The 14,507-nt window shown below is 44.7% G+C and overlaps 1 protein-coding gene across 26 annotated transcripts in view; it reads left to right on the forward strand.

Annotated features, from left to right (window-relative positions):
* ABLIM1 (actin binding LIM protein 1) overlaps positions 1-14,507 on the forward strand; it is a 265,125-nt gene that overhangs the window by 231,681 nt on the left and 18,937 nt on the right. For all 26 annotated transcript variants that reach the window (XM_037063857.1, XM_037063852.1, XM_037063836.1 and 23 more), the window contains 3 exons: positions 432-587; positions 3,713-3,748; positions 5,563-5,692. In XM_037063857.1, the coding sequence (XP_036919752.1) occupies positions 432-587; positions 3,713-3,748; positions 5,563-5,692 (322 nt within the window). The remainder of the gene's footprint in view (positions 1-431; positions 588-3,712; positions 3,749-5,562; positions 5,693-14,507) is intronic.

The following is a 14,507-nucleotide window of genomic DNA, read 5'->3' on the forward strand; positions in this document are numbered from 1 at the left end:
GTATTTGGGGATTGATTATACACTTTATAATGCTGATACTGGATGTTCTTAAAATCTGCCACAAAGGTATCTAAATATTTAGTTTATTAAATACGCAGTTCTTGTGTTTAGCCATCTAGGAAGATTTTTTTGACCACCTGTTTGGGTTCTCCTTCTCCAGAATAAATTTAGGGAATTACCCTGAAGGTGTGCAGTCTTCCACATTGGATGAATGCTACGTAGACTTTTCCCAAGCTTTAGGTGATGTGTTTTTTAAGGTAATTAATATGTGGTATAAATGGGCCACTTTCTAGAGAGTTTAGCAGTGCTAAGCAGAGTGTTTGGGGTTTTATTTTTAAGGTTGTCACTTTTTAAAGCAAGTAGGGAAGGCACAGATGATAATTCCCTGAAGGTGAGATGGCAGAATAACTTTGCTTTCCGTTCTTTGCCAGGCAAAAGTGGACAACGAAATCCTGGATTACAAGGATTTAGCAGCCATTCCCAAGGTCAAGGCAATTTATGACATTGAACGTCCAGACCTTATTACCTACGAGCCTTTCTACACTTCAGGCTATGATGACAAACAGGAGAGACAGAGCCTGGGAGAGGTAAGAAGTTCCTAGAAGTTACGAGTCGCACAACAACTAACATCTCTCTTGTCACATGTGTGAGAACTACTGACTGGAGTCCAGATAAGTCAGAGGGGCCTTTGGGTTGGACACTGTTTGCAGCCTTTCCTTCCAGGTGCTTGGAGGGGCTCAGCACCCTACCCCCGCCCTCAGGAGGTTACAGAGAGGAAGGAGAGCAGGCCAACCACACAGAGAACAGCAATGAAGGGCAAATACCAGTTTGCCCCAGGTTGCAGGAGGGTGGACGTGGCGTGCTGAGAAGGAAGCCACGGTTGTCAGGGGAGAGTCTGTGAGCTGTGCAGAAGGAATAAGGGAGGGAGGGTCTCCTGGGAGTGGGGGTCTTGGTCTAAAAATAGGGGGGAAATGGAGAGAATGGTGTCAGTATAGGACCGTGTATGAGCCAGGGTTCTGGAATCAACTTACCTGGTTTACCCTGGGGACTCCACATGCTGGTTGAGTGACTTTGCGTGACAACCATTCTGGTGCTAGTTTCTTCATCTGTAAAGGAGGATAATGACAGAATCTTCCTCATAGGGTGAGATAGTAAGGATTAAATTGAGTATCAATGAATGATTTTATATACATATGAAAATACCTAGATATAAATTTATATAAAATACCTATCTGTTAAAGCTAATTTATATGAACTAATCTACTCAAGCAATGAGCAGAGAGCCAGAACTGTGCTAAGTATTGAGCAAACGGCAGCTATTCCTGTTGTTCGTGCCGGTCCTCTTGGGGTTTGTTAGTGCTCTCACGCCAGACCCATCCTGCAGCTAGGCCAGCGCCTCTGAGTCCGGGGGTCTCCTAGGGGGTCTTCTCGTCCCCTTTCAGGGGGTGGAGTGTCCTCTTGTCACTTCCTACTCGGGTCCCCTGGGCTCTTTCCCTTGGCCTAAGTTATTTTTTTCCCTCTAAATTTTTCCCCTTTTATGTTTTAATTGGAATCATCTATAGACTAATTTGAACCTGCTCAGAGGTATGTTGCTCAAGTGATGGTCTGAAATCAGTTGTTCAACCGAAGTTAAATAGACTGTAAACTATGTAATGTCACACAGTGCTTCGAGATCTTAGATGAAGAAAAGGCATGACAATGCGCTGATTTTGTTTAATTTGTTCACAACTGTATATAATATTTATAGTAATATTTATTTATAGGTATAACCTTTTTCCCCCCATCTGGGTTTTACTCCAGAGAATAGCTCTGCATTGAAATGGTCCATTGGGCTGCGAAGAGACATCTGTTTTCATGTACTGCCACCTGCTGGTCACATTGCTGTAGCTGCATCTGCAGGCCCTCAAAGGCCGGTTGGCTGGCCTGCCTTGCTCACTTGCCATTGGGCTCTGCAGAGTTGAATAGGGGAAAAGGGAAAAGGGAGATTCTTGAACCAGGTGCACAGGGGCTGATCTTGGGGCAAGTGGATGAGAATTTGCTAGTGTTAAAGTTATACAAGCAAGGGGAGAGTGTATGGTGTTTAGGGTTGAGGAGTGTATGTTTCTGTGTTTCTCAGGGGCTGCATTTTGGGCAGTAAAATGCAAGAACTTAAGAGCTTGTGCTTTGAATGGAACATTTCTGGGCTTGAAACCAGTCTGATATTTATTTGCTTACCCTAAGACTCTGGAAAAATTACATATTTCAGTCTCCTTATTTGATAACTCAAGATGGTAATAACACCTTAGAGGTTTTCTGTAAGAATTAAGTAAAACATTTAGATTACAACAATACCTGGCACATAATTAGAGCATGGCAAAAATGCTGGCTGCTGTCAGAACCAGCGTTGTTATTGTCGTAACTGGGAGGGGTCCCCTGATCAGAAATCAGGCATATTAGTGAACTCTTCCCGGCACGTGGAACTTCCAACTTAGAAAACATTTTTCTAAGCTATTTGGCTAAGCATTCCTTTTGTCACTAACACCTTTCTCATAGAATCCTCACATTGCCACTTTAGGAACGCTGCAACTTGGAATTCTGTGTGCCCTCAGGAAACAGGAGTCGGGTGGGTCCAGAAGCCCACTCGGCAGGGGCAGGCCTGGCTCCGGCCCCAGGGAGCCCCAGAGACAGGCGTAGCTGCAGGCAGGTCACCGGGCTTGAGGAAGCCTGGAGCCCGGAGAGCCCGGCCTCTTCTGGCAAGTTTGGAGAAAGGGGCAAACTCTGAAACAGGGAAACCCCCACAGGGCATGTTCTTCAGGATGCTTTGTTCTCTTCATTTCTAGTTAAATCGTTTTTGCACTTTCATTGTAAACATTTCATTCATTCACTTAGGCAATCTCAGTTGAGTCCCTAATGTATGCCCTGAGTGGCTCTAGTCACTGGGAACACTTAGTTGCAACTGAGCAGAGTCCTTACCCTCCTGGAATTTGTAGGGAGACAGGCAGACAGATACAGAGTTTCATTTCACAGGGCGGATAGCGCTGTGAGGAAAACGGAAGGGTGGGGAGAACACGCACTGGGGCTGCATTGCTACTGTAAGCAGGAGAGTCATGGAAGGCACTGCGTGGTGGCGAGTTTTGTAGAGACCCCCCTGAAGATGGGGCATGAGCCCTGCTGGCAGAGGGAACAGAGAAGGCACGTTGGCCCATGGGTGGCCCTAGGGAAGCCTGTGTGCCCGCCCGGAAGGCTGGCAGACTGGAGGTGAAAGGTGGTGAGGCCGGCAGGGCCATCAGGACAGAATGCCAAAGATCCGGGCCCTGCAGGCCTGTGTTAGTCATCGGACTATTTCATGTGATCGCTGTGGTTATAACTTAGTCAAGGGTCACATTTGCAAAATTGTGCATTTTGGCAGACACTGGAACTCATAAGTAGAAAACAGCAGAATTGGACAAAACAGAGGACATAATTCCGATCTGTCCAGTTTAGCCGCCTAGAGCGTCACAGCCATTTATCAGAACCCATGGTTCTCAGGCAGTGACATGCACCCGGTCACCCAGGAGCTCTGTCCGTGTGTGCCCGTCTGAGCGCCACTCTCGGGTTCCACATCAGGGCACCGGCAGAGGGTGCTGGCCTGGGGCGGTTCAATAATGTCTCCAGGTGATGCTGATAAACACCAGTAATTACAACAGATAAAGAAATATCCGTTGTGATTTTAAATTCTCTCTTATTCTTCTAGTCTCCAAGGACTTTGTCTCCCACCCCATCAGCAGAAGTAAGTACCGTTTTTGAAAATTATAATAAATAGAATTGGGAAGTCACTTGGATCTTTCCTGGACTGGACTTTTGGAGAAAGGACGTTAAATTCAAAAGCAGAAAAACCGTGTGCAAGACCAGGATGAATGTAGGACTTCTTCATGTAAGATACGACCATAAGACACAGCGGTAAATTCCTCTTCCCATGGAGCCTAGGGGGATAAAAACAGCCAGACCCTGGTCTGAGTCCTGCGAGTAATTGATTTCTATTAGTATTCTCATAATTACAACTGAAGCTGTGAAGAACTTCTATTGACCAGCGGCAAGATTCGGGCACGTTAGTTGGGGACGTTTTGTTTCATTGTTGTTTTTACTGGATTTATTTGTTATAGCAAGCTGGGATCACACCAAAGCCTCTTTGCCATTTGCTGCCCAATTTCACACAGTAGCCACGGCTACTGGGGTTTTAAAACAGTCACCTTTCACACTTGCTTCCAAACGTGCATCGTGTTAGCAAAAACTTCAGTGGTCGACAAATTCCTAAAATGTAAAACGTTCTAGTACTCTCCTAGTTCGTACGTATTATGTTTACGTCTGATTTTTTTGTATTGAATACCTAACATATTTTCTAGATTTGGACACAGGGGACATGCCACGTCTGATTTTTTTGTATTGAATACCTAACATATTTTCTAGATTTGGACACAGGGGACATGCCAGTCATGTTATTGCGTTCCATGGAATTGATGCTTGTCCTAATTTACTTAATTATTCCCCAGTTCATTGAGCATGTAATACAAAGTTTTGTCCTCATAAATGGTGGCATTATAAATATCTTCGGATAAATTTTTCCATTTAAAGATCACTTTGTATTATTTCCTTGGAATATATTTCCCGGAGTGGGAAGTAGAAATTTTTCCTGGGTTTGAGGCCACCCCCAGCTTGTTCACCAGGAAAATCAATTTAAANAGTACTCTCCTAGTTCATATGTATTATGTTTACGTCTGATTTTTTTGTATTGAATACCTAACATATTTTCTAGATTTGGACACAGGGGACATGCCAGTCGTGTTATTGCGTTCCATGGAATTGATGCTTGTCCTAATTTACTTAATTATTCCCCAGTTCATTGAGCATGTAATACAAAGTTTTGTCCTCATAAATGGTGGCATTATAAATATCTTCGGATAAATTTTTCCATTTAAAGATCACTTTGTATTATTTCCTTGGAATATATTTCCCGGAGTGGGAAGTAGAAATTTTTCCTGGGTTTGAGGCCACCCCCAGCTTGTTCACCAGGAAAATCAATTTAAAATGTCACCAGATCAATGTCATGGGCAGTGTGGGCTAGTGGTCAGAACATAGGGCAGGGTTAAGTGGGCTCTGCCTGTACAAGCTACACATGTGTGCATGGGGCTCTGACCTGCTCAGAACCTTCCCAAACATTCTTCATGGAAAAGAAGGGAACAGTACATGTCCTTCCTTCCTTACCATGTAGATCCGATGAAGCAACATAGGTGAACACACGTTATAAAACCAAAATTCCCATATCAACACAGTCATTGGGATTATTCCCTCTTACCCCAGAGCCCTATTGGCATCGAAGTTTATAATTTTTCCATGTTAAAATTTTGGTCAATGCAAGTGCTAGAGGTCTCGAACAAGATGCATTGACCAGAGAGCGCTCCTTTGCATGATATCTAAGGAATAGGGCCCTCAATGTGTCCATGAACAGGTGGGCATGACAGCCCCTGGGTGACTTCCATGGAACTCACCATCACTCAAACGTGATGATAGCTTTGGTGTTCACACCGTCTCGCACTGCATTTCCAGGGGTACCAGGACGTCCGGGACCGGATGATCCACCGGTCCACCAGCCAGGGCTCCATCAACTCCCCCGTGTACAGCCGCCACAGCTACACTCCAACCACATCCCGCTCTCCGCAGCATTTTCACAGACCTGGTAAGGGCCACTGTTCTGGGGCCTCGCTCTGCAGGACAGTCTGCGTTTCTGGGTGATATTTCCCCCCCGCCTGCCATAGACATACCCCTCCTGCAGGAAAAAAGAAAGAAAACTTGTAACCAACTATAGTTTGTGTTACATCTCTTCTTGAAACAGTTATTTTTTGCTTATAAGCATTATGATTTCTTAAATGATGACATTTTGACAGGGAATGACTGGAAACAAAGGGGGTTTTGAGGGGGTTGTTTTTTGTTTGTTTGTTTTTTTAGTTTTGAATAAAATCTCATCACTTTTAGACTTAAAAAGAAGGTCTCCCAAAGAAAATAGTTTGATGTGTTTTTTAGACATGCCGGCATTATCTAGAGACCCAGTATTCGCCACTGGTTGGCGGTCTGGTCCATTGCCCTTACCCAGGCAGGTGGCGGTAGCAAGCATCCAGGTAAAGCACCTCCTGAAATAAAGTATTGTGCACAAGCTCGGGGGTGTATGTAACCTTCACGACCCATTCCAACCCTGAGGTTTTGAGTCAGACTTAGAAAACAAAATCATCAGAGAGGTACTGCAATAGAGAATATGAACCAGTAGTGGACTTCAGTTGACCTTTTCTGTGTAGAAGGTGGTGCCTATTTGTGGGTGTCTCATACGTGGAGTCAGAAGGGGCTGAGGAGTCCCAGCACAGACCCAGAATTCCCCGAGAAATGGATTCCCAAAGGAAGATTTGGGCCTTTTCACCAAACTCAGTGGAAATAGCGTACATCGGTAGAAACTTCCTTTTAAGCTCCTTGCTTCTACCCAGGCTGATGAGAACAAGCCCACTTATTTGCTTACTTACTTTATAAAGTAAAACCAAGAGGAATGAATAAAATGTTAAAGGGCTGCAAATATTTTCTTTAAAGCCATAGATATTTAATGCTTGTAGAGGATTGAATTTTTATTATTTGATCCTTTAAGAATGTATCTTTTCTCTAGGCTCGTAAGTATTTACGCAGTATTTGTTGAGTTACGCTTTCATTTGAAAGTTAATGAGAATTTTCAGGAAATGGATTCCTTTCTCTTTTTATGCACAACTGTATTTCATTCATGCCCTGGGCCCGGGTCTGGATTTAAGCCCTTGTCTATTCGAGTGACAAGAATTCCTTTATGCTGTCGGCCCTGTGTTTGGGCACATCCCTGAGGTTACTGAGACCCCAGCCATGGCCTTGTCAGAGTGACCCGGGGTTGCTGGGAAAGTGTCCCCAAGCCCTCTGAAGGGTGAGGGAGTGGCAGTCGGGGACAGTGTTTCCCTGAACGGTCCTGTCCCAGCTGAGCACCAGGAAGTTTCCTCTGTCCCAGTCACAGTTCTCCCATCGGTAACCTTAGGAATTCCCCGTTCGAAGTATCCCTCCTGCGCTCCCTCCACAGCTGCAGGTGCGTACGATGCCAATCAGTAGGGTTGATAAATATTTTTCGAGGACCACACCTGTGAAGTGAAGCTGTCAGGGTTCTGATGGCCTAGTTGCGGTCTGTACAGAGCACCCCAAACTTCCCACTCCGCAAGTTCTAGACACCAGGTGGTAATGCACTTCCCGGGTCCGAGTTAGCTTTAATGTGCAGTGTTCTTCCGAGAGGACGGTGCTGCCTCCACCCGGGTCTCAGGGTGACAAGCAGCTCTCTGACACCAGGGAACACAAACAGGGTTGGGTTTGTTGTTGTTGTTCCATGTAAGCAAAGTAACATTAAACTTCTGGTGGGAGAAGTGTGCAGCTTAAAAAAAAGAATCTGACCCTTACCTCTAAGTTTTTCTTTTCAAGGTTCTTGAAATGCCCGTCATTTTTTTTTTTACGTGGGTTTCAGAGAGTTCTGGTTTGTCGGTTGCTTTTTAAAAACAGCTGTCTTTGAGTCACAAAGATGTCCCCAGCACTGGCTGACTGGTAGCTGGTGTCCTTCCGACAAAGGGTGTCCTGGTGGCCATTCCTTCTCGCTAAAGCCATTTGTTCCCAGTGAGTGACTCTGTACTGACCTGAACCTGTGTGTTTGCAAACTCTCCCCACATGGCCTAACCCTGCCCAGGTGCATTCCTAACCCTTCTGCCTTCCTCCTTTTTCAGACTCCTGATTAACTGTCTTTATTTTCCCCGCTGTGGAACGGCGCCCTTGTCCCTGCCCCTGTGTTAATTTCTGCTCTTCTTTCCTGTCTCCTCCCCGCCCCGCCCCCACTCCCTGCTGCACAGAGCTGCTGTCTCCTGGTGTGCAGAGGGCGTCCCACCTGCGCACCAGCAGCCTCAGCTCCGCCCACGGCGACTCCCGCCCCAACTCCCCCTTCCGACACCACTTCATTCCCCATGTCAAAGGTAAGGAGGCAGGCTTCTCCAGGCAGCACCCCGCAAGGTGGAGATTTATTAGCACCCCGGGAAGGCTAATAAGGTGCATCTCCAAGAGTCAGCTCCGAGCTTTCGACCTCTCCGCATGCCTGCGTGCACCGTGACTACACCGAGTGGTGACTTAGAACTGACCTGGTCTCTCTGGTTCGGAGACACATGTCACTTCTAAGGGCTCTCACTGAAGAAACAGGAAGCATGTCTTGTTATCGACTCCTCGGAAAAATATATATTATTATTTTTTGTCTCTGAATGTCAAAGCAAAATATAATATATAGCTGGGGTATTTGCCTGGTTTTAATATGTGATGTGACTCAGCGAAACCCAGCAGTGTTTAGTAATAGCTTTTCAAAAACTGCCTGACGGGTGAAGCCTCTTAACTGCTTGACAACATTAAAACGATCAGAAAGCTCTATGGCCGTGTGACTTAAACGTCTCCGTTGGAGCTGAAGTAGTCCTCTGCTTTTGACCGGTCCCAAGTCCCGGCCCTGCAGTTCTGCCCGTGCCCTGTGTGACACGCCCACTCTTTCCTTCATTGGCCATTGCTCCTCTGTGCATCCGGGAAGCCAAGAGCCCCAAAGGGGTAGGAAGTCAATAAAGTAAGTGTGCGCTCCCAGAAGGATGTTAGCTTTCTCCATAGTCTTGATGTGAACCAAATGAACCCACGAAAGGAGCTGAGAAGGGAGTTAACAGGCAAGCGCAGATGTCTGGGGTCTTAAGCCAGTGCTCGAGGACTCCAACCCTGCGGGTTCCAAGTGCTCCCACGACTAACACTTCCGTGGTGTGGCCTAAATGCTGTTGCATTTGCAAGATCAGTTGCAGCCTACCCAAGCTATTTGCTTTTTGCTCACTTGGATTTTTGAGCAACTGAATACAGATGTGTTGTACTGATGAGCATGCAGTCATTCTATGTGCGCTATTTTGGCCTTTTCTGTGCCGTGAAAATGATATTGCTGACATGCGTGATGAAGGCGCACTGTTTCCATGAGCAAAGAGATCAGTGTTTTTTGGTAGATGCAGCAATTTCTAAAATTCTTGACAGATCATTTAAAGTGATTATTGCTAGTGAGTGTTTTGGAGAAAAAAAGCTTTTATCTAGATGTCAAGATGATGGCTTAGACAATGTTTATAAAACCGTAGGACATATTGAAAAAAAACTTTGGAGACGTATTTTAAAGAGACTTTAATATAGAAGCCCTTGGCCAAATCAAGATTTTGTTTGCTTGTTTCTAATATGCAAGAGAAAATACATTTTTAGTCCATGGAGGATCGACTGCCACATTTGGCTGGGCTTCATCTTTCAGAAGAGATACCTTTCTGTTGAAAGAAAACTGTTACGCGCCCTGCAAAGATATACAAAGTTTGAACAAATAACAGATCACAGGAATATCAAGACTTACCATACCTGAAATCAGTGCGCCAGCTTATGGAGAGATGGATGGTATCACCCATGTGGACACTAGAGTCCTGGGTTTGAGGACCATCTCTGCCACTTGCTAGCTGTGGGACCCTGTTGGGGTTGTTGACGCAACCTTGTGAGTGTCACGTGCCTCATCGGGGTGCCCTTAAAGCGTTTCCCATCATTCCGCTTGCTCGTTGCAGCATCCCTGTGAAGTAGGCCCTGGTAGGCCCAGGGGGAGTTGAAGAGGTGAGGCTCGGGTTCAGCCACACGGCCGAGGGCTCGCAGCCAGGACCTGGCAGCTGCGGGACCAGACCCCAGGCCCGCCCACCCCTTGCGCAGATGCAGTGTATGCGTTTCAGTACAAAATACACATAGAGTGTAAGTTTTCAAAGCAAACTTTTATTTTCCACCTCTTTTTCACTAGAAAATTGCATTCTTATTGAGGCTAAGACAAACAGCTACTTCAGTCACATAAATTACAAAATCAACAAGTTCTTATTTTTCAACAGAAATATCAAATAGTTATAAACATTACAGCACCTCTGTGTGCCTCACTGGTGCTTCATTTCAAAAATATGGATATACTTTGTTTTCTGTTTTCAGTCTGAATTTGAAGTTTTTGACTCAAATATTATGGATTTAAATTATAAAAAGCATTAGACCAAGAGGGATTGGCATGACCCTGAATTTATACTTAAAAACCATCTAATAATCTCTTTCCCCTTTTCTTTTCACTGGATGAACACCTGCGGTTTGTTCATATGAAATAGTCCATATCCCTCAGACAGAAAATACGATGCACATCATAGCATATGCTTAGTTTTAAAGTCAGATGAGCTTCCTGCTGAACTACAACATGAATCATGGAGAATTTGCAAATTAACTACATTGCTTTAAAAGCCTAGTATCGTTGAATGGCTAGATGCTGGTTCTCCAAAGAATGAGGTCTTGGTCATTGTGGAAACATGCATCCATTTACGAGGCAGACCTCTCTAGCATTTGGAAGTTTCAGAAGGGAGGGAACTTATGGCCACTTGAGAAACACACGGGCCTAGTACCCCAGATTTCCCTTGGTCCTTCCCTAATCCTAACATGAACACTTACTTTGTCTTGGAGCTTGTGTTGCGGCCTCAGGGGACCCTTTGAAACAAGTGTAAGCTGGAGAGCTCGAGGCCCCGGGGTGGGATGACCATCTCAGGAAGGCAGAGCTAGACGTGCAAGGCCCTTGCCTCCCTGACAGCCGGAAGCCCAGCCCCCCACTGCCCAAGCCCACTTCCTGGTCCTTGTTTCTCGTGCACGTGGCCTGTCCTCAGGGCGTGTGGAGCTGAGGGTGCCTGCATGGGTGTGAAGGTGAGACGCGCATCACGGGCTGGCTCTGTCTCGTCGGCTTCCCCACCCATTTTCTGTGACGTCTGTCTTGTTTTCAAGTGCGTCTTTATTTCTTTCTTCCCACCTTCCTTGCGGCCTCATCCTACATTGACATGTTGCTGCTGGACCGTTTGGACAAGTGCATGCCTGGAGACTTGGAAGAACTGTTTCCGCTTTGTCTTGGACTCTGTCTGTGCTGTGCTTTCTGAGTTTCTCTTCCCTCCTCTTTGAAATACTGTTAGACATTACGTTCTGTGTCCATGAAGTACAAATCAAATGAGTTGCTATGGTTCAGATAAGTATTTGACACTCATTGAGGGAAACTATGGCCCTTATGGAAGCTTGATTTTTTTTAAAGATTTATTTATTTACTTATTTATTAGCGGGGGGGGGGGGACAAAGAAAGGGAGAGAAACATCCATATGCAAGAGAAACATTGATCGGTTGCCTTTCACATGCCCCCAAACTGGGGACCTGACCTACAACCCAGGCATGTTCCCTGACTGGGAATCAAACCTGAGACCCTTCAGTCTATAGGGCAATGCCCAACCCTCTGAGCCACACCAGCCAGGGCCACGTATGGAAGCTTTAGACAAGAACTAGCAATCTGGAAACTATCGTGAAATTCTAAATGCTGCCAATTCTAAGGTCCCCTCAAAATATTCATTGGACTTTGGAATGTGAGCAATTGGAGCCCAGAAAGCTAAGCTCTGGCAGGTTCCCACAGGAGACACAAGTGCAGCCATTCCTATTTAGTCCTTGTCTTAGAGTCTGTCACTTAGACACACAGGGCGCCAAAAAGAAGAATGAAAGTGAGGACAGAACTTTTGAGTTTAAGTAAATACAGTGAGAATTCTATACACAATGATCTTCCAGGGACTGAAAACTGGCTTATTAGGTTGACATGGGAGGAGAACTGAAAGCCAAGAAATATATATATTAATATGGTACCTTCTCATCACAATAGCTAAGAGCATGAACAACTTAGAGTGAACCAATATAAGAGTTTATTTAATGGAACAAAATGGCTGTGAGTGTGGTGCACAGTATTATATGATATATGCTATTACATTATTTGTCAGCAGTGTCTGAAGTCTGGGCTGGTAGATGATGATAATACCTTCCATACAGGGTATTTCATCGGATGCCTCATATATGACTTTACTTAAGTAATGAACTCGGCACAAACATAACCTTTTAGGGCCCTCATCAGTTATTTCTACCCAGGATAGAGTTCAAAGTTTTTACCACTTAAAGTATTTAAGTTAGCAAATTTGGAAACCAGTGTCATTTTGAGAATTTTTCTTTTTCTTAGAAAAATGCCAAAATTTTGTAACGCCTTTTTGATGACTCCAGGGCTAAGAATACGGTACCTAGGCGCATTATGTATTGTCCCGAGACCCGATTCCCAATGAGCCCTAGCGACACGTGGAAATCAGACTGTGCAGTACCACTTAGGCGGGTGCATTGCTGAGTCACTCTTTACCTACCATTTTAAAATGTTTTGTGGGCGGTTTTAAATGATGACAGAGTTAAATCTACTTATACAGACTTGGACATACTAGTACTTTGTCTAGGAACGAGGTAAGTCAGTGGTTGCTGAAGTTGTGCAGGCAAATAAAGAACCACGCCCAGCCGGGGCCAGCCCTCAGCCAGGTGCACCCATGGGAAGACAGAGTCGCCAGCTGTATCCTGAGGTGATGGGCTCCTACTGCCAGTCACCAACGAAGCACCTTAATGATAGAAAGATTTTTAACACTTGGGCAAGTGCCAATTCCAACCACCTTAAACCTTTGTGTTCCATATATGCAGACCTTTGTATGTGTGTGACACTGGGTAATGATTATCTTCTGACTGGGTATTATAACCAAAACCTGTGCAAACATTTCCCTGGAATATCTGATTTTGACAAGTATGGGAAGGTCAGAGGTCGAGGGTACAGGGCAAGGAGGAGGGGGCAGTAGCAACCAGCACTCAGAGTCTGTGAAAGAGTCTTCAAAGGGCACACTCAGCGAGAAAGTTGCATCTCTCTAAAACTTCTTTTGGGAATAGTCCACCAGAGTTATTGTGTTTTTCAGTTATGGGTTGCTCATCTGAATAATTCCTAATGTTTATAGGAGTAAAGAATTCTTCTGAAATGGAACAATTAAATTGGGGTTATTGAGGATTAATTCCAATTGGAAAGTTATAAAAACGGGGTGGGATTGTGAGCCCATTGCTGCCTTTAATTAAGAGAAAGATGACAGTTAATCCTCAGTGACACTTACTGCATTAGGCCATTAACAGTTGTGGGACTAATGCATCGGCCTCCTTCAATTATTCATGTAAAGGCATTTATTAAGCACTCGCTCTCGGCCAGGCGCTATGCTGAGCACACAGAAATGAGGGAGACCTCATTCTAATTCTTCCTTAGACCTAAAATAGGATTTTCTTCTAAACATAAACCATATCCTTTCTCCCCCTTCTTGCCTGTACCTGTGTTAATTATACTCATTTTTTTTTAGACAAGAACTGATTACTTCTCTTTCGGAGAATGATGGTAAATGAGATAGCATTTTCTGAAATGAGCTTTTTAATAGATCAGCAGTTTGGGGTGAAGTTTCATAACTTTTAGAAGCTAATATCTGACTTAAGTAATAAAGTCTATCATATGCTGGGAGCCAGATGCAAAGGGGACTTGAGGGAAAAAAACACAAAAGTTTCAGAACATGAAAACCAAAAACCTCAAATATATATTTGAGCCAGTTAACAAATTCATGTTTCATACCTGAAATATCTTTCTACCTACTCGGTACAGATCTGTGATCTAGTTACCTAAAAATATACATATTTAGAAATTAAAGTGTTATGAAACATGTTGTTTTAAAACTCCAGTCGTTGACATATTTCATTTTTTGCCGGCCAGATTTAGAACAGTTTGACCTACTTAAAGAAATTGGCTCTTGTACGTCTAAAACTAATGCAGTGTTGTATGTCAATCATATCTCATTAAAAAAAATAAAGACAGTGGAAAATCAGTTCATACTCTATTTTTTAAAAGTCTGTAAGTTATTTAAACTTGTCCACACTAACAGACACATAAAGTGGTCTTTATCAAAATTTAATACTTGTGCTTCAAAGGATACTATCAAGAAAGTTAAAGACAACCCACAGAATGGGGCAAAAATCTTTGCAAGTCATATATCTGATCAGGGACTTGTGTCCGAAATATGTAAAGAACTCCTACACCTCAATCATAACAGAATCGCATTACTAATCATTAACTTTTGATAGTCCTGCATCTCTGGTGTGTTCTCGGGGCAGGTGTTGGCCCCAACGTGGGGGAGGGGACCGTTCCAACTTCTCCCCGTTCCCAGTGCATCCCTGCAGTTCTCAGGGTCAGAAGGGAGGGATGGCAGCTTGGTGGCACCCAAGGCTATGACAGCCAGGACCCAGCAATCCTCTCCTCCCAAAACACCATGCTGTCCAGCCACAGTGGCCAGCCCTGCTGTTCCCACCCACTATGGCCCTTCCATCCCTGCTTCCTCACAGTGTTCCAGCCCATTGGAACCTGAGCCCTCCACCCACCCGGCGAGCTTACTCTTCCCTGCCCTGCTCAGTTCTGATACCCCTCTGTAGCTTTCCTGAGGAATTGACGGTGCACACCTTTATCTGAGTCGTCATTTTCACGTGTCTTAAGTCTGTCTCCT

Source organism: Sturnira hondurensis, unplaced genomic scaffold (assembly GCF_014824575.4).
Source record: "Sturnira hondurensis isolate 20B ecotype Veracruz unplaced genomic scaffold, ASM1482457v3 Scaffold0014854, whole genome shotgun sequence".
In the NCBI taxonomy this organism is placed as follows: domain Eukaryota; kingdom Metazoa; phylum Chordata; class Mammalia; order Chiroptera; family Phyllostomidae; genus Sturnira; species Sturnira hondurensis.